This window comes from Oncorhynchus mykiss, chromosome 13 (assembly GCF_057628025.1).
Source record: "Oncorhynchus mykiss isolate SJ-2025 chromosome 13, ASM5762802v1, whole genome shotgun sequence".
In the NCBI taxonomy this organism is placed as follows: Eukaryota; Metazoa; Chordata; class Actinopteri; order Salmoniformes; family Salmonidae; genus Oncorhynchus; species Oncorhynchus mykiss.
Window position 1 is genome coordinate 71515606 of NC_143034.1, and position 20713 is coordinate 71536318.

A 20713-nucleotide genomic window follows, 5' to 3' on the forward strand; every position below is an offset into this window, starting at 1 on the left:
TCCTGAGACATCGGGTGCTGGAGGTGTCCTGGAGGGCAGGTAGTTTGCCCCCGGTAATGTGTGTGTTTAAATGTATTTGGCTAAGGTGTATGTAAACTTCCGACTTCAACTGTATGTATATTATTAATTTGTTTAGGCAGGTCCTAAGAAACATGACGAATAAAAAATATTTTAAAAAGAACATAATAGCATATTTCGAGTTTAATTAGACCTATGTTACGGGGCTGTACAGCCAAATAAAATCAATAGTTTGTTATTTTGTTCATTTAACAGACAAGACACACCTACCCGATCACAGTCAACATACATATACTTTATAGTAAGAATATAACAGAATAAAATACAAATAGTATTTTTCCCACACAACTTGTCAAGGGAAAGTACGTGGAACCGCCATCATATAAAAAAAGTGATATTTTTAAACCGAGCCCATTTTTAAACGAGACTCAGTCCACTTTGTTAGGGAGCTGGTGTCTGGTCTTATCTTCATCGTGATACTGATAGAAAATAATAGTAATCCTATTTTCAAAAGCGTGTGAGTCTCGTGTTCATATTTCACAACCTCCGCGGGTTTTTAGAGTCGCGTATACGCGATCGAGCCAAACAATAGGCCAACTCTGGATTTAGACTACATCATTGCATGCTAAATGTTTCTGATCAGTGACAGATGACCAAACAAATAATTGAGCTAAACCACCTCCACTTATTTGCCCAAACAGAAATAATTTAACCAGATAGCCTATACAGACGGAGATTCAGTGAAACAAAATCACATTGATTGATTATCAGACAAGTCAGTGAAGGCACAGGATTCTGGTCAGGAGTAGGCCTGGGATACTAAGCGACCGCGAGTGAAGAGCAAAATAATCCACTTGTTAAACTAAATAACAAAATGTTCTAATAAATGAGCCAACTACACAAGATGATCATGAGCAGCACTCAATTTAGCTAACATTTCCTCCAGCCTAGTTGTAGCCTAACCAATATCCAAACGGAGATTCAGTGTAAACCAACATCTGTCTGATGGATTTATCAAGACTAGTCCCCATGCTTGTCTCCTTGGCTGGCTATTGTGAACATTTACAGCAGGATCCATCAGTCAGTAAATGGCCACTTAACTCTATTGTGCACAGCTTGGAAGAAAATTTCATTTACAGCTACTAATATCATATAATCAAAACAAACCACTATAATATTGATTGTTTTGACAGCTGAGTGTTGTTATGTATATTTTTTTGTCAACAATATTTTTTCGACAAAACCGTTTTCTACAGACATTTGTTTCTTCTCCAGTAAGGGGAAGTGTTGCACAACAGATGTGTGGTCAACTGTAGTCTAGATTTAGGACATGTATATGTTAATGCACAACAGATGTGTGGTCAACTGTAGTCTAGATTTAGGACATGTATATGTTAATGCTCAATGCAACAGTAAAACACTGATTACAATTTCCCTTTTTGTCAAATATGATCATCATTTAACACTGTGTAAAATTCAACAATAACAAAAAGATTGTAGTAGGTTGCTGCATCACAGAATATATAGAAGTTATATTTAAAGGTTATTTTTTATCACACAATTGAATGTCCATGTTAAGAATGTAAAAGAATAGAAGATAAACCATGGAGGTACCCCCTAGGAATTTACTGTTGCAGAAAAGGTTGACCTTGAATGGCTGCTCTCTATACCTCAACTTGAACCACATTCCAGATTTACTCACAGACAATTACTCTGATTTGAATATGACCTGAATCAGTCAGAGGGGTCCATCACACTGCCAACTACTGTACAAATAAGTAGGGTCTCTCCAGTAGTGATGTGCAGTTTGCGAACAATTTGTTATTTTTAATGACTCTTTTTACTGACTCGAGAGTCATGACTAGTTTTTCTGAGAGACTCATTCATTTCGTTGTTCATTTGACCTGCTGGCTGCAATGACTACAACAGGATTAAAAGCCAATTTATGCTTGAACCGCCAATGTGGTCGGGTCAGAGGCTTCGTATGGAGGGTGTGCAGTTTAGCCTTGATGAATGGGCAAAAATCCCAGTGGCTAGATGTGCCAAGCTTATAGACACCCCAAGAGACTTGCAGCTGTAATTGCTGCAAAAGGTGGCTCTACAAAGTATTGACTTTGGGGAGGGTGAATAGTTATGCACCCTCAAGTTTTCTTTTGTTTCACAATAAAAAATATTTTGCATCTTCAAAGTGGTAGGCATGTTGTGTAAATCAAATGATACAAATCCCCCCCAAAAATCTATTGTATGTCTGCTCTGACTTTTGCGGAGCCCGTATCGCAGTAAGTGCTGTACAACCACTGCAGCTGTCAGATTGACCATGCAGAGGCCTTTAATACAAACTCCTCCGGCTCAGCGGCTCTGGAGACCTGCTCCAACCAACAACTGTAAAAGAGATCATGCTGCAGGCAGCAATAACAGCATACTGTAGAGGGTGAAAAATACATGTTTAGGATTGGTAATTAATCACATGGTGCAAGATGAAATGCAATTAATGTATTATTGAATGTTATGATGGACACAAAACATACACACAGTCTCTGCTCAAACTCAAACGAGAAGGAATCATTTGGGGGGCTGCAGTTCGCCAGCTTTTAACATTCTCTTTAAATGAAGTTGTGGTCGGCATGGCTCTGACTTGCTGTCATAGTTTGTTCCACTCAACAGCACCGGTATATTTAATTAAAGCGTTCTCATCAGATAATACTCTTAAATTTGAAACAGGAAGGTTGAGAACCTGCTTAGTTAGGAGATAATATAAGGCCTTCACACTGCATCTATACTACAGCTACAGTCCCCTTTCCATGTATTCATTAAGGGTCAACCCCTGACTGCCATAGAGGACAAACGGAGCACGGTTTCATCACAATCATGTTTGCACCTTTCCACTGCTGAAAACTGTGTGTCTGTAGCCCACACCGTTCAAAAGTTGTGCCCCATATTACACTCTTAGATAACAAGGCTGTCCCCATAGGATAACCCTTTGAAGAACCCATTTTGGCTCCAGGTACAATCCTTTAAGGTTCCATGTAGAACCCTTTCCACAGGGGGTTCTACCTGGAACCAAAAAGGGTTCACCTATAGGGACAGCCGCAGAACCCTTTTGGAACCCTTTTCTCTAAGAGGCTACTTGTTATTCTTGTTATGCGCATTGTATATAACCATGTTGTGGGTCGCTATTTTGGGGGTTTGATAACAAACAACATTCTCACTGGGCACAGATGTTAGTTCAACGTTTAGTTTTGATTTAAATTTGGTTGAGTTGTCAACTAACATGAATTCAACAACAAATGTCACCACGTCATTGGATTTGGTTTAAAAGCTGGGTGAAAAAAAAAATGCCCTTAATGTTGATGACTTTCTGCTGATCCTATCGGTTTTCCATGTTGATTCAATGTCATTACATTCATTTTTGGGGGGTTGAAATGATATGGAAACAACATTGATTCAACCAGTTTTTGCCCAGTGGGTTGTTTAGTCATGTTACCTAGCTAGCTAACAACCTGGTAATGTAGAATAGTGAACATTCACTTCGTCTGAGGATGACAGAATTAGTGTAGGGGTCTATGACCCTACTATGATATACCACCTGACTCCATTATCATGTGAACACTATGGGCCCATTATCGTATCCAGTGGGTATTGCCAAGGTTGCAAGCCTTGTGTCACCATTCGGAATACTGTAAGATGTGTGTAGGTTTACCATTAGGCAATCATTAAGAGGCTAAGAGACAAGGAGGTAATATCTTGCAATCGATGTCCTAGCATTACATTATTGAGTTAACCTTAGCTCAGAGATGCACAGTTAGAGATATATATGCTATGTATATTGTGAATACCATTTACCATTAGACATTCCACCAAATAATAATTCAAGGAATATTACTCAAATGTGAGGACTACGGTTTGTATCTATTTGAAAGTAATCCGATTTATTACAGTTACGCAATAAGAATACAATTAGCAAATGGTACATACCAGTAATCTTCACGATAAAGAGAATATAAAATATCCTAAGTCTTAACAGCGTAGAAAAATACATAGCATAGTATTATAAAACATATAAAAATACATAGCCCTTTATGAACTCTTGAAACAATCCAAACATGACAATTTCATTCACACAGTAACATTCATTTAGTCGATTCAAGTTTCATCCGTCTTTACATCTTATCCTGGCGTCAGTGACCCCCAGGACTTCCATGGGAATGTGTTTTCATCGAGATTGCCACAGATAAGGTGTTTGACCCCTGTAATAGCCCCCAGATGGTCTGTCATTCAGACAATATCATAAATCGTGATTGAGTCATCATGCTGGGCCTCGGCACCAGCAAGTTGCTAGACGCATCTTCATCACTGACCATCATCGTTCGCATTATTTTTGACTACAGTACGTTGACCAGTAGGCTATGCAGGAATTTGGATGGCACAGGAAGAATGGAAAAGGGATAGATATGCAGAGGTGTTTCAAAGGTAGGATGCATAGTCCTAATCAATTTAATTCTTAGCTCAAACATTTTGAAATAAATATTGTTAAATCTCTACTGAAGAATACACACATACTTTATATTTATTTACATATCATTGTTAAACGCAAATAAATAATTTAATGCCAGAATTCTAAATGGTTGATCTCACATCGAGAACCAAAGGAGAAATATAAAATGACGACTGCATAAACGATGAGGACGGTGAGATAGATACAGAAACAGATCAAGTCCACTTTGTTGGCAAAGCGATGGTGTATAGCATTTTTGTGGTCTTGTGCAGCCATTTTGTTGAGAAACTTCACCACCTTCTGGAGGGCTGTATTCTTCTCTTCCTCTGAGGCTTTAATATCAGACAAAGTAAATGAGAGGAAAAGGGATAACATGATTAACATCATTATTTGTGGACATGCGAGAAATATGCTGGGAAAGACGTCAACTGCAGCTAGAGAGTAAGAATGGTTGTGCATTAACAAAATACCTCGACTTGTTTATGGTGATGATTTTATTTTTTTTAACCCTAAAAGTGCCAACGGGTGTCATATTTGACCACCAATTGGAAATGATGGCAAAAATAAAAACTCTCAAACAGTAACAGTGTCAGTAAATGGTTTAAATTACCCCTATAAGCATATATTTAAATGGGGTACCCCTTAATGTAGACTGATTGCAATAAAGTCATTATGACATCATGGTCAGGTTATAAATGGTTGCATAGAGACTAGGGCTGTCAACAATTAACTGGGGGAGGGGAAATACATTCCAAAGGGAGCTGTAATTTTAGGATTTTTAAATACAAAGAAACATTAAGAATATTGACGTCTTGATTCTGTCTAATGTAACAGTTAGTAAAATTAGGTCAAAGAAAGGGCATTATTTCATCTCAATGTCCACTTATTTTTACATGGTATTGTACATTTTTGCTGTATAGATTATGTATGATGTTTTCAGTGTATTCAACACTTTCACACAATGCAATTAATAGTAAATAAATAAAATATTGTGCACTGAAATGATAACGTTAACTTGAGTTAACTGATTAACTCTGGCAGCCCTAATAAGGAGGTTTGGTAACGTCTTCTTTGGCAACCAGAAAAAAATATATCTTGCTCTGTGGATAACTGAGATGACAGAAGAATGAAAACGTTTACCCTCTTCATTGTCTGTGTCTTTAAGCAGTGAGTCTTTGGACTTGGAGAGGCTGCAGGGCCAGAGAGTGCCACACTTAGCCAGGCGTGTGAGCACCATAGACTGCAACGTGCTCAACACCAGGATGACCAAACAGAAACAGAAGTGCTTTCCTATGGAGAACAACGAGAGAGATGTGTGAGTGTTATATGGTGGCAGAGAGGTCCTGTATACATGAAACCGACATCAGTGTGCTGCTACCAGTATATCTTTCTTTACTGTCCCTGTGACATACCGGGCTGGAAATAGTGAAACTCTGCTCCCAACAGATCACTAGGATCACTGTTGCTGTTCAGGATCTCTGCTCCCAACGGATCACTAGGATCACTGTTCAGGATCTCTGCACCCAACGGATCACTAGGATCACTGTTGCTGTTCAGGATCTCTGCTCCCAACGGATCACTAGGATCACTGTTGCTGTTCAGGATCACTGCTCCCAAACACACATCAGCCGTCCACCTCGACACCGTACCAAACAATTGAGCTATAGAAAAATATCCAATTTGATAGCTCCCTCGGCAACATTTCAAGCTAGCTGTGGAGTGAGCTTTCTGCACATTCTTAAAGGGCGGCTGAACTTCCTGATTTGGCCTCGTTTTAGATTTGTCTCATTATGAAATGCTAGCGGTCGTGATTGAAGCCAAACAAAAGTTGTCTTTGGGTTGTGGTTTCACCCCACCTGAGTGACTCGCCATCTCAAGATGGTCATCTAATTCAGTTCTGTGTGTAGGCTAAAGTAGAAAAGAAGAGGCGAATAGAAACTCTTATCGACCATATGTTTTGCCAAACTGGGGGGAGCTGGCTAGCCTGTCTAACCTTAGGCTAGCCTGTCTAACCTTAGGCTAGCATATAGTTCTCTGTCAAATCAAAAGTATGCCAAGATGGCAAGAACCAGTGCCTGGAATGTTTCATGTGATACTCGTTCTACATAACCTTGCTGCGAATGTACCTTGCAACATAGTTTCAAAGCTTCATCATGTGATGTAAATACATGTTACCGTGGAAACGATATCAACTACTGCGAGTTGAATGCCCGCGGTCTTCAGTCAGCTCAGCGGTCCTACAACACATTGTGTTTTGTGACAAAACTGCACATTTTAGAGTGGCCTTTTATTGTCCCCCGGCACAAGGTGCACCTGTGGAATTGGAATGCTGTGGAATGTTGTTTAATCAGCTTCTTTATATGCCACACCTGTCAGGTGGATGGATTATCTTGGCAAAGGAGAAATGCTCACTAACCGGGATGTAAACAAATGTGTGCATAAAATTTGAGAGAAATAAGCTTTTTGTGCATGTGGAACGTTTCTGGGATCTTTTATTTCAGCTCATGAAACATGGGACCAACACTTTACATGTTGCGTTTTATATTTTTGTTCAGTATAGAACATCACAGGTGTGCATGCCTGGCAGTGGGTTTATGAACTTGACATAACATCATTAGATACTGTAGATATCAGCATATCGCCACATCTTCCCCTGAAGCAAGACGGCTGATCCCATAATGGTCTGAGACGAGCCACCCGGACAGCTGATGAAACTGTGGGTTTGCACAACCGAAGAATTTCTGCACAAGCTGTCAGAAACAGTCTCAGGGAAGCGCATCTGCCTACTTGTTGTCTTTACCAGGGTCTTAACCTGACTGGCGTCGTAACCGACTTCATAGGGCAAATCCTATACCTTCGATGGCCACTGGCACACTGGAGAAGTGTGCTCTTCATGGATTAATCCTGGTTTCAGCTGTACCGGGCAGACGGCGTGTTTGGCGTTGTGTGGGTGAGCGGTTTGCAACATTGTAAACAGAGTGCCCCATGGTGGAGGTGGGGTTATGGTATGGGCAGTCATAAGCTACGGACAACAAACACAATTGCATTTTATCGATGGTAATTTGAAATCAGAGTTACCGTGACGAGATCCTGAGGCCCATTGTCGTGCCATTCATCCGCCGCCATCACCATGTTTCAGAATGATAATGTACAGCCCCATGTCACAAGAATCTGTACTCAATTCCTTCGAGCTGAACATTTCCCAGTTCTTCCATGGCCTGCATACTCACCAGACATGTCACGCATTGAGCATGTTTGGGATGCTCTGGATCAACTTGTGTTCCAACAGCATGTTCCAGTTCCCGCCAATATCCAGCAGCTTTGCACAACCATTGAAGAGGAGTGGGACAACATTCCACAGGCCACAAGCAACAGCCTGGTCAACTCTATGTGAAGGAGTGTCGCACTGCATGAGGCAAATAGTGGTCACACCAGATACTGACTGGTTTTCTGATCCAAGTATCTGTGACCAACAGATGCATATCTGTATTCCCAGTCATGTAAATTCCATAGATTAGGGCCTAATGAATTTTTCAATTGACTGATTTCCTTATTTAAACTGTAACTCAGTAAAATCAAATTTTTACCTGTTTTTCTAGCTTGCTAGCTGCTTAATTTGCAAATCTGACTTGAAATTAGGTATAGTTAGTTAGCTAGCTAGCTAACATTCGCTAATGTTAACTAGCAGGGATATTTTGGCTTGCCAGTTGGAATTGAAAGATTATTGAAAGCAAGCTGGCTACATCCTAGCCAACCTGAAATGGCAATGAATAGGCTATAGTTAGCAAGATCTGCCCTGATAGCCAATCAAGATCCCTTGCTAACAGCTTTTTTAACTGCAAGATCAAGGTAGCTAGCTTGCTAATGTTAGCTAACTGTTAGTTACATGATAGTGTCATAGCTAGCCTGGCTCATTAGCATGATCAAATAATGTAGCTAGCTACCTTTGCTTGCTAGTGTAACCAACAACACCAGGCAGTCTCAGGTTTGAGGGTTGACAGCCCACAGAAGTAGTAGCTAGCATGAGATGTAACAGTTAATCCATATCCTGCCCAAGATTGTTGAACAATTTTATGGAAGCCCATTTTTACTAGAGTATTTCGCGCTCAATATGTGCATTGCACATCAAGCTCCTGCCAAACATAATATGTGGCAGACCACCCATCTACACCGTATTGTCTGAAGAAGACTGTTTCTCGGTGCACGCGGAAATATGAATAATTTGACATGGCCTAGTTCCCCGGGTGGGCAGGGTTCTCTCATTTTCGACCATTCCATTGGTTCATTTCCAACTAGTCAATTGCATTTGACATGTTTAGTAGATGCGCTTATCCAGAGCGACTTACAGTAATGAGTTCACACATTTTCAGATTTTATCCCCATGCTGGTCCCCCATGGGAATCGAACCCACAACCCTGGCATTGCAAGCACCATGCTCTACCAACTGAGCTACACAGCATTGGAGAAATCTCCACCCACCAGGGGCACCGGGCCATGCAAAACAAACTTGCCCACTCTTCCACAAACAACACGGTGCCACCTGGGCAAAAGGGGGCATGAATTGATGACATGATTGGAATACAAACCCAACCTTAATTTACGCTGTGACACACTTAGGTACCAAATTCAGTTTTGGAAGAGGCTGATTTTATGACAAAAATGTCAGTTTTTACATTTTATAGTCAATTTTTACAATAGAATAAATGTTTGATTGGCTGTTTGCAAAAGGAATGTTTTGTTTTTTGGCGCAGTCGCTCTATAACTCTGATACATACACACCGTTTATAACAAAATGCTGTTTCATTCTGGTGCATTACACACAGGACACTCACGGATGATGGGGCTGCACTGGCCTCCTCCAGGCAGAAGGTCCTTGAGGATGTTGAGGAACATGATGAAGCTGAGAACCAGTTTAACCTTGAAGGGGATGCGCTTGCTCTCTCCCAGCGGCAGGGAGAAGCTGCCCACATCAGCCAAGATGATTAGTATACTGGGCAGGACCAGGGACAGAAACGGGTTTTCGGACCGCATTTTCAGCGACACCTGTGAAGACAGACAGATAAGCCGGCTAAGGAGTATTGGTGTCTCTGGGGGGTCTTTGGCCTGGTTTGCTAACTACCTCAGAGTGCAGTGTTTAAAGTCAGAAAATCTGCTGTCTCAGCTACTGCCTGTCACCAAGGGAGTACCGCAAGTCTCAATCCTAGGCCCCACGCTCTTCTCAATTTGCATCAACATAGCTCAGGCAGTAGGAAGCTCTCTCATCCATTTATATGGGGCGGCAGGGTAGCCTAGTGGTTAGAGCGTTGGACTAGCAGTTGGACTAGCAGTTGGACTAGCAGTTGAAAGGTTGCAAGTTCAAATCCCAGAGCTGTTCAGGGGCAGAATCTGTCGTTCTGCCCCTGAACAGGCAGTTAACCCACTGTTCCTAGGCCGTCATTGAAAATAAGGATTTGTTCTTAACTGACTTGCCTAGTTAAATAAAGGTAAAAAAATAAAATAAAAATATGTAGATGATAGTCTTATAGTCAGCTGGTCCCTCCCAGGAGTTTGTTAAATGCTCTACAACAAAGCTTTCTTAGTGTCCAGCAAGCTTTCCTTGTTCATGCCCCTCTCCCCACAGGTGTGTTTAGGGGTTGATACAAGCATTTGGGAGTATGGCTAGACGGTACACTGTCTCTCAGCACATATCAAAGCTGCAGGCTAAAGTTAAATCTAGACTTTCTTCTATCGTAATCACTCCTCTTTCACCCCAGCTGCCAAACTAACCCTGATTCAGAGGACCATGCTAGATTACGGAGACATAATTTATAGATCGGTAGGTAAGGGTTATCTCGAGTGGCTAGATGTTCTTCATCAGTCGGCCATCAGATTTGCCATCAATGCTCCTTATAGGACACATCACTGCGCTCTATACTCCTCTGTAAACTGGTCATCTCTGTATACCCGTCGCAAGACCCACTGGTTGATGCTTATTTATAAAACCCTCTATCTGAGATATCTACTGCACTTCTCATCCTCCACATACAACACCTGTTCTGCCAGTCACATTCTGTTAAAGGTCCCCGAAGCACACACATCCCTGTGTCGCTCGTCTTTTCAGTTCCCTGCAGCTAGTGACCGGAACGAGCTGCAACAAACACTCAAACTGGACAGTTTTATCTCAATCTCTTCATTCAAAGACTCAATCACAGACACTCTTACTGACAGTTGGGGCTGCTTTGCATGATGTATTGTTGTCTCTATCTTCTTGCCCTCTGTGCTGTTGTCTGTGCCCAATAATGTTTGTACCGTGTTTTGTGCTGCTACCATGTTGTGTTGCTACCATGATGTTGTGTTGTCATGTGTTGCTGGCTTGCTATGTTTTTGTCTTAGGTCTCTCTATATGTAGTGTTGTGTTTATCCCAGCCCCCGTCCACGCAGGAGGCCTTTTGCCTTTTGGAAGGCCGTCATTGTAAATAAGAATTTGTTCTAAACTGACTTGCCTAGTTAAATAAAGTTTAAATAAATAAAATAAAAAGCCAGGCAGAAATAATTTGTTTTGAATAAGTGTATTGTTTTTTGAGTGTAAATGTTTAAGCTTTGCCCATAAAAATAAGAAGGTACCTTTACATGTCCCACATAAATAAAATACAACTGAAATCACCAGGAACACTCACTAACCCAAAGATAGTTGCGATCATCTCTGCCTCCTTTAGCATTGAGTTCCACCTCCTCGGTTAGCCAGTCCCCACGGTTTGCACTAGTTTTGCTCACATTCCCAAAGTCCAGGAACATGCCACATCCTGGAAAAGCAGATACAGTGCCTTGCGAAAGTATTCGGCACCCTTGAACTTTGCGACCTTTTGCCACATTTCAGGCTTCAAACATAAAGATATAAAACTGTATTTTTTTGTGAAGAATCAACAACAAGTGGGACACAATCATGAAGTGGAACGACATTTATTGGATATTTCAAACTTTTTTAACAAATCAAAAACTGAAAAATTGGGCGTGCAAAATTATTCAGCCCCCTTAAGTTAATACTTTGTAGCGCCACCTTTTGCTGCGATTACAGCTGTAAGTCGCTTGGGGTATGTCTCTATCAGTTTTGCACATCGAGAGACTGACATTTTTTCCCATTCCTCCTTGCAAAACAGCTCGAGCTCAGTGAGGTTGGATGGAGAGTATTTGAACAGCAGTTTTCAGTTCTTTCCACAGATTCTCGATTGGATTCAGGTCTGGACTTTGACTTGGCCATTCTAACACCTGGATATGTTTATTTTTGAACCATTCCATTGTAGATTTTGCTTTATGTTTTGGATCATTGTCTTGTTGGAAGACAAATCTCCGTCCCAGTCTCAGGTCTTTTGCAGACTCCATCAGGTTTTGTTCCAGAATGGTCCTGTATTTGGCTCCATCCATCTTCCCATCAATTTTAACCATCTTCCCTGTCCCTGCTGAAGAAAAGCAGGCCCAAACCATGATGCTGCCACCACCATGTTTGACAGTGGGGATGGTGTGTTCAGCTGTGTTGCTTTTACGCCAAACATAACGTTTTGCATTGTTGCCAAAAAGTTCAATTTTGGTTTCATCTGACCAGAGCACCTTCTTCCACATGTTTGGTGTGTCTCCCAGGTGGCTTGTGGCAAACTTTAAACAACACTTTTTATGGATATCTTTAAGAAATGGCTTTCTTCTTGCCACTCTTCCATAAAGGCCAGATTTGTGCAATATACGACTGATTGTTGTCCTATGGACAGAGTCTCCCACCTCAGCTGTAGATCTCTGCAGTTCATCCAGAGTGATCATGGGCCTCTTGGCTGCATCTCTGATCAGTCTTCTCCTTGTATGAGCTGAAAGTTTAGAGGGACGGCCAGGTCTTGGTAGATTTGCAGTGGTCTGATACTCCTTCCATTTCAATATTATCGCTTGCACAGTGCTCCTTGGGATGTTTAAAGCTTGGGAAATCTTTTTGTATCCAAATCCGGCTTTAAACTTCTTCACAACAGTATCTCGGACCTGCCTGGTGTGTTCCTTGTTCTTCATGATGCTCTCTGCGCTTTTAACGGACCTCTGAGACTATCACAGTGCAGGTGCATTTATACGGAGACTTGATTACACACAGGTGGATTGTATTTATCGTCATTAGTCATTTAGGTCAACATTGGATAATTCAGAGATCCTCACTGAACTTCTGGAGAGAGTTTGCTGCACTGAAAGTAAAGGGGCTGAATAATTTTGCACGCCCAATTTTTCAGTTTTTGATTTGTTAAAAAAGTTTGAAATATCCAATAAATGTCGTTCCACTTCATGATTGTGTCCCACTTGTTGTTGATTCTTCACAAAAAAATACAGTTTTATATCTTTATGTTTGAAGCCTGAAATGTGGCAAAAGGTCGCAAAGTTCAAGGGGGCCGAATACTTTCGCAAGGCACTGTATTTGATACCAGTTCTCTCACTCAGAGATCATACCATAGTTTATAACAAAAACAATGTTTTATATCAATAGGCATTAGGGGTGTAACGGTCCACAACATATTTGCTTTCGTTCATTCCTTGATTTTAGGCTCTTTGTTCGGTTTTAGCTTGGTTCTCAGGAGGGGATGGAAAAACTACCACAAATTTAAAAAAATATTTTGTAAAATTGACATTTTGACAATTGCATGATTTCCCCTTTCACTCGCATAGATTTTTTGTTAGCGGTGGCTAAAGTTTGTAGTGGCTGTTCAGAGAAAACCGAACCATGGATTACAGTTTCTCCTTGCCCATACTACTTTTAGGGTGAGGAACCATCTAACATTAAGTTGTAAAATCCTGAACTTCCGCTTTGAGGCTAGGTGAAAGCTTACCATTTACCCACGCATGTGTCTATTTCACGCCACCACCTTCAACTAGGCTATACAACGAATTAGAGCTTGCATTTGTCATGTTGTTAATATAATTATGATTTGTTATTAACTTATGAATTAACATTATTTAATTTGGGAGATAACTTTAGTTAAAGATGGAATCTTTAGTAGGGGACAACAAAAAAGTTTTTGGGTTTGTTGTTTTTGGTTAGTAAGAGCTTTGGTAAATAATGGTGTGCAAGAGCCATTTAGCAGACAAAATGAGGTTTGAAATGATGCACTTACCACTAATTGCCCACACATTAAGGGCGATGGCACAGAAATCTGAAGCGAAGGGGTAATTGTACAGATTGACCTCACAGCCCACCACAGTGTTCATGATGACCATGTGCTCTATAGTCCCGTTGCTGTGCACCAGCAAATCCTTGTTGCTGTGCTTCATCGTTGTTTGCACTCTTTAGACATGAGAGGTTGAGGACAGACAACTGAGGATTGATCTACTGAAACTGTCACAACTAAACATTTGGCCACTTAAAACATATTAGTACTGTCTCTAATTCTGTCCATGTTTCACTTGCTATTTAGAAGATTACACATAAATTGACTGTTATAAAATGAAACATAACATAAGTAATTGTATTCTGTTGTAAGTGGACTCACCTATTAGTCACATGGAGTTCAGGAGTCCAGATTTTGCTGACAGGCAGGACCACCACATCATGATGATAGACTGATGTGTCCCATGATAAATCAGGGTCTTCCCAAGACTGTAGTGTATAATCATAATGAGTGGTATTACAAAATGTCACATTTACTTGAATGTCCCTGGATGTTTTGTGCCTACACTCTTATAATAGGGGGTTCCAAAAGGGTTCTTCAGCTGTCCTCATAGGAAAACTCTTTTTGGTTCCAGGGTAAACCCTCTGTGGAAAGGATTCTACCTGGAATCAAATAGGGTTCTTCAAAAGGTTATCCTATGAAGACAGCCGGGGAACCATTTTAGGTTATAGCACCTTTTTTTTTCTTCCTAAGAGGGTACTTACCAGCGGGACTTCCAGACGACTCTCGAAGCGGAGGTTTTTTGTATCCTTATTAGGAACAGGATAATTCATCACACAGTGATAGAAATGTCAATATGTTATCTCTGAAACTCATCACATTGTAGAAAACAATTAAAAGGAAAGGAAAGGGACTTACGACAGACAGAGTTTCGTACACGATTGACGGCACACGGATAATTGAGATGCACCGTGGAGACTGTGGCGGACTCCGAGCTTCTTTCGCAATCAGCATGCTGGCCAGACATCGACGTGTTGTACAGGAGGGTGTCGTTGCACTGGATGAAGTGGCTGTGTTGGCTGGTTGGGAGGCACTGGCTGTATTAGATAGTGGTTGGATAGTAGGAACTGCTGCGTTGGATAGAGTGCCTGATGCAGAGACTGTGGAACCAGAGACAGGTATTTAATTTCAGAATATAACATTGGATTTAAATAGCGCTTTTCTAGGAACCAAAGAGGCTTTTCAATAGTTCAACAACACAGTACAATAAATGATTTACACAGTCACAATGAAATGGGATGAGGTTGTTGCATGTCTTCAAAGTAGTGACTCACTGTGAAAAGTGATCATGCTCTCTGCATATTGCACTGTATCTAAACCTGATACTCTTATCACTAGTCCATTATCAGTTACGTTCTGAGAACAATATGTTTTAAGAGCTTGGTAAGTGCTTGATTGTCCTGTGGTTATTTTACAACCTTCCCACAACTTTTCTGGGAATGGTGCAGGATAGTTGCTTGGATTTGGAACGTTCTGAGAAAGTAATACAATTTTTAAAAAATACAAGAAACATTTCTATAAAAACCACAAGAAAATTGTTGTAATGAGAATGTTTGAAGATTGTTATGTAAAAACATATAGATGTTGATCTCAGCATCAACAAAACTCTATCCTCTACCTTGTAAAAGTGTGTTGGTCGCGCCCACTAATTGACCACACCTGATCTTAATGAGTGCTTGTTACCTTTGAAATGGGGTCTGTTATATGAGTAAAAAAGATATGCATCCTCATCCCAAAAAAGTATTTATTTTTGTTTTTGTCTATTTTCAATGGATAAAGCTAAGAACATTAACAACTTCATAGTTCAGAACAATATAACAATATAGAAGAAAATGAAACGTATTTTACAAGAAGAAATATTACTCCCTAAAAAAACAACCCCATGGAACAATCATTGAATAGCTTTTCAGAATTCTCCGATAAATTGGTCCATATGAAAATCTAAAAGAATGGAAACCATAAAATGAATTGATTTGATAAAATGACTTGCTTAACAGGAAACATATTTATTTCCATGACAGAATTAAAATGCAATGTTGGACTGACCAATGTAGATATTTTCAAATACCTGCAACTTAAAAGTTACATATCACGAAATTTAGATTTGAAATCTTCTGGACATCAGAGCAACCCTGAGGAAATCTATATGAGTCAAAAAATGATGTTCGTATGATATAAGATATACAAAACCTTGGAGAGAGCATATACAACTGTCAATCTCTTAAAATATATATATAAACTATTGGAACCAAGGCTTAAAAATAACTGATGTTGGCACAAGATAGAGGGAATGTACGAGCTTAATTAACGAAATTACAGTTAATGAAAATGTATGCTTAAAAATTAAACAAATTCAGTCATGTCTTAAGTGTAAAACTAACAATGACTCAATAATCCATGCTTTCTGGGAATGCTATAAAGTCCGAAAGTTATGGACGGAGCTAGAAAGTTGGCTGTCAGAGGCATTAAAATGTAAACTAACTTTTAATCTGTCTGTCTGCATATTTAATCAAATACATTCGATATTATAATAAAAAATAACTCCCAGGAAAATGTTCAAGGAACCAGAGTAAAACGTTATCAGAACCTTCCTGCAACCTAAAAATAAATGTTCTCAGAACAGATAACATTTTCACTTCTGCTCTCAGAATGTTTAAAAAACGTTCAGTTTTACCAGTCAGGAAACGTATGACTGTGTTCCCACAACCAATCTAAAACCAAAAACATACGTTCCCGCAACTTCCAAGGAACCAAATGTGCTAGCTGGGTTATATTTATTTTATTTTTCATTGGACTTGTTTCTTTTTCATTACTTTAATAATATCTGTTTGTGACAAGAAATAAAAATGAAAATTGCAGTTTGGAATCGCATATAATAAGTGTTTTACACTCTTTACTTCACACCTGCTAATAGGAACAAAGATGACATTATTCTAGCACAATTCGCACCTGTTTTAAGAAGAGTAAAATGGAGCCCAATATCTTACCTGTTAGCAAGAATAGGGAGAAGAGACATTTCAGCACACTGTGGTCCATGGGTCTCATCCCTGCACGTCCTCCTGTCACAAAGCACATACTGTAGAGTCAGCACACACAGTCTTAGTATAAATTAAGACGAGTTTCCTCTAATGAAACTGTTAGAAGGACTGAAAACAAACCTTTAGATGCTTAGTGATCACCGCTTGCCTTCTACTTTCCTCTCAAGCCAAAGCCTCACCAGGGCTGACCCTTATAAAGGCTCTGCTCTTTAACATTGTTGCCCCAGTCTTCCACAGCCACACACACCCCCACAAACTGTCTACATTAGAATATTATCCTCGGTATTGTACAGGATGTGCTTGGCCATAATCCCCAAATAATGAGTTTTTAAATGAACCTCCCAGGATTCATTTCACCATCTTGTGTAAACAACAGCCACAACAGACAGGTAATTACTAATTACTGTGACTAGTCAGAAGTGCATATACTGCACCTCCACCTGCCTCTAAACCCTATAGTTGGCTATATGTTTCACTGGACCTCAATAGGACCGTAGGCTGTTATCATATTGTTGAGCATACAGACTTCATACAGACAATAATACAAAAGGGATTGAGTTGGTTTATTTGAAATGTCATCATGCATGGACACCAGACAGCATTGTGGTTTCAGTGGTGCTGTCTCCTCTCTGGGTAATGGAGAAAGGTTGCTATCTCCTCACTAGTGGCTCATGAAGCAGCTGGGTCAGTGTTTCGCAAAATATGTTTTGACCAAGACCCCGTGGTCTGAGACAATTAGGACTTGTGGATGTACAGTACCAGTTAAACGTTTGGACTCATTCAAGGGTTTTTCTTCATTTGGACTATTTTCTACATTGTCAGAGGAAGGCCCTAAAAATTGTCAAAGACCCCAGTCATAGACTGTTCTCTCTACTACCGCATGGCAAGCGGTACCGGAGTGCCAAGTATAGGATAAAAAGGCTTCTCAACAGTTTTTACCCCCGAGCCATAAGACTCCTGGACAGGTAACCAAATGTCTACCCAGACTATTTGCATTGTGTCCCCCTCCCAACCCCTCTTTTACACTGCTGCTACTCTCTGTTCATCATATATGCATAGTCACTTTAACTATACGTTCATGTACCTACCTCCTCAATTGGCCCGACCAACCAGGGCTCCCACACATTGGCTAACCGGGCTATCTGCATTGTGTCCCACCACCCGCCAACCCCTCTTTTTACGCTACTGCTACTCTCTGTTCATCATATATGCATAGTCACTTTAACCATACAGGTACATACTACCTCAATAAGCCTGACTAACTGGTGTCTGTATATAGCCTTGCTACTGTTATTTTCAAATGTCTTTTTACTGTTTTATTTCCTTACACACACACCTTTTTTTCACACTATTGGTTAGAGCCTGTAAGTAAACATCTCACCTGTTGTATTCGGCGCACGTGACAAATAAACTCTGATTTGTAGAATAATACTGAAGGCATCAAAACTATGAAATACAACATATGGAATCATGTAGTAAACAAACTATTTAAATAAATCAAAATATGTTTTATATTTGCAATTCTTCAAAGTAGCCACCCTTTGCGTTGATGACAGCTTTGCACGCTATTGGGCATTCTCTCAACCAGCTTCATGAGGTAGTCACCTGGAATTTCAATTAACAGGTGTGCCTTGTTAAAGGTTAATCTGTTGAATTTCTTTCCTTCTTAATGCTTAATAGAGATGAAGTGCAGATCCAGCAAAGCCTGGATGAGTTGTAGGAAACCAGTTATGGAGGCTGAGGTTGGAGTGAGCTGGGTTGGGACAGGGTAAACAGGTCTGGAGGGGAATCCAAGGAAGTGATGAGTTGTAGGAAACCAGTTATGGAGGCTGAGGTTGGAGTGAGCTGGGTTGGGACAGGGTAAACAGGTCTGGAGGGGAATCCAAGGAAGTGATGAGTTGAATCCAGAACAGGGTAGCGAGATGTGGAACAGGAGACAGGAACCAGAGTTAGAGCGGCAAAACTGCAGTGAGAAGAGAAACAGTGTCAGGCAAGGAAATAGGCACAGCAGGATACAGGATCTTAAATAACAACAAATAGCTAGACGCATGACCGAGTGAACGGAGACTACGATCTGGCAGAGTGGAAGTGGCAGGACTGAGTATTTGTAGAGGTCTTGATTATGGAACGGGTTGCAGCTGGTGGGGAACTGCTCTGAGTCCAGCACACCTGTCTCCAACCACACAATCACACACAGAGAGAGAAGAAGAGGGAGAGAACTGGGGGAAAGGCTGCAGGTCAAGGAGACACCGGATGTCCACTAGGGGGAGTAGCAGGAGCAGATGTGACAGTATCATTCTGTGTGCTGCAGTCCACTGGATATATTAAGCCAACGAAGTCCTCTGGGGTGAAATGAGCAACGCATACAGTAGATGTGAGCACGGTTCCCTTACTCCAATATGTTCACTTCAACCCGACAAACCGGTCCCACTTCAAAACTAGCTTCTCATTTTTGTGCCACAAATGAGTCGTAACCCTGACCTGACCTGAATCAGTCAGAGGTGTCCAGCACACTGCCAAATACAGTACAAATTGGTTGGGCCTGAACCATCCCCTCTCCAGCCCAGTTCCTCTGAAGCTATTGCTACTAAAATACCACTGTTAAAATTACAGTAGTAGATGTGTCAGGGTTTGGGCAGAGATAAACTCAACTAACTTGGTATATCCTCTCTGACCAATTTTATAAACAAATATAAAACAAATATTGTAAATGGATTGATTAATCAGGGCCTTGTGCTGAGCAGTGCTTTACAGGAATGACAATTAGCTTTCCATGTGTACACTAAATGGTGAGGAAACCTAATGGGTTTGATTATTCAAGATCAAACCCAGCGTCTTATTTACACTTGGGTCATTCTTGAATTACAGTGGCATTTGGGTCCCTTCCATGAAAAACACTTTAAAATGACAAATAGTTACATATCATAACTGTCTTTGTTTGTATTGAACTGTTTATTAATGACCTAATGCAAGTCCTTTATACAGCACAACTGTATGTGTATGCATTGTTTTAAAAGCTCAGGGTCTGCAAATATCCTTGTTCCAGTATTGATGTGTAGAGTTGTAGTGATGTTTTGGGGATTTAGAGATATCTCTTATTTTATGCTAGACAGTCAGCTAAAGTATTTAATATTTTGTATAGATCAATAAAAAGTGTCAGCAGCGGTTACGAACCCGGGTCTCCGGAGTGAGAAACAGTCACTTAACCTACTGAGCCACGAATAGTCGGCAGAACCCAGAAGATGAGGCAGACACAGCAGTACTTGAGACGGTGTATTTAATGAAGTAAAAAGAGAAGTCCTTCAGGAAAACATGTAACTCCACAACCTCAAAAGGAATTCCACAAGAACAAAGGTAATCCTCCAAGACAAAAAGGTAAATCCACAAGGTGGTAGGAATAGCATAAAAAGCCTCAAAAGATACTCAAAAATAAATAAACAAGAACAAAAACAGAATTCCACAAGAGAGTCCACCGGGATCAACAAGAGTTCACAGAATACTAGGGCTGGGTGCTAACATACAAACACAGAGCAAAGAACTGAGGAAAACTAAGGGTTTAAATACAATCAGGGGAAACGAGGCACAGGTGCAAATAATAATGGGGATCAAGGGAAAACAAAAGGTCAAAAAGCACAATGGGGGCATCTAGTGACCAAAAACCGGAACAACCCTGGCCAAATCCTGACAGAATCCCCCCCCTAGGAACGGCTCCTGACGTTCCTACCAGCTCTCTCGGGGTGGAGGGCCCTGAACCGACGAATGAGGTCAGGGTCCAGTATGTCTTTGGCAGGAACACAGGAGCGCTCCTCGGGACCGTAGCCTTCCCAGTCCACCAGATACTGCCAGGACCGCTGCACCCGGCGGGAATCCAGTATCCGATGGACGGTATAAGCCGGCTGGCCTCCAATGACACGAGGCGGAGGGGGAGGTCTGTCTGCCGGGACAAGGGGAGAAAAAACAACAGGTTTTAATAAGGAAATGTGAAACGTCGGATT

The 20713-nt window shown here is 40.8% G+C and overlaps 1 protein-coding gene across 1 annotated transcript; it reads right to left on the reverse strand.

Moving 5' to 3' along the window:
• Window positions 1–3930: 3930 nt before the first annotated feature.
• LOC110487450 (ligand-gated cation channel ZACN-like) lies at window positions 3931–16848 on the reverse strand. Its single transcript, XM_036939223.2, has 9 exons — window positions 16668–16848; window positions 14539–14780; window positions 14385–14429; window positions 14002–14108; window positions 13627–13796; window positions 11174–11295; window positions 9346–9556; window positions 5654–5803; window positions 3931–4845 (listed from the first exon to the last, which is right to left on the reverse strand). Exons 1-9 carry the CDS (start codon window positions 16753–16755, stop codon window positions 4622–4624), a joined length of 1359 nt encoding a protein of 452 aa, XP_036795118.2. The 5' UTR covers window positions 16756–16848; the 3' UTR covers window positions 3931–4621.
• Window positions 16849–20713: the final 3865 nt, after the last annotated feature.

Excerpts from the sequence above, each read along its gene's own strand:
- LOC110487450 (XM_036939223.2), bottom strand. The coding sequence starts at position 16,755 with ATGTGCTTTGTGACAGGAGGACGTGCAGGGATGAGACCCATGGACCAC. Across the intron at positions 14,781-16,667 it reads CTCCCTATTCTTGCTAACAG|TCTCTGCATCAGGCACTCTA; the intron begins GTAAGATATTGG and ends CTGGTTCCACAG. Across the intron at positions 5,804-9,345 it reads CCAGTGCAGCCCCATCATCC|GAAAGCACTTCTGTTTCTGT; the intron begins GTGAGTGTCCTG and ends TGTTCTCCATAG.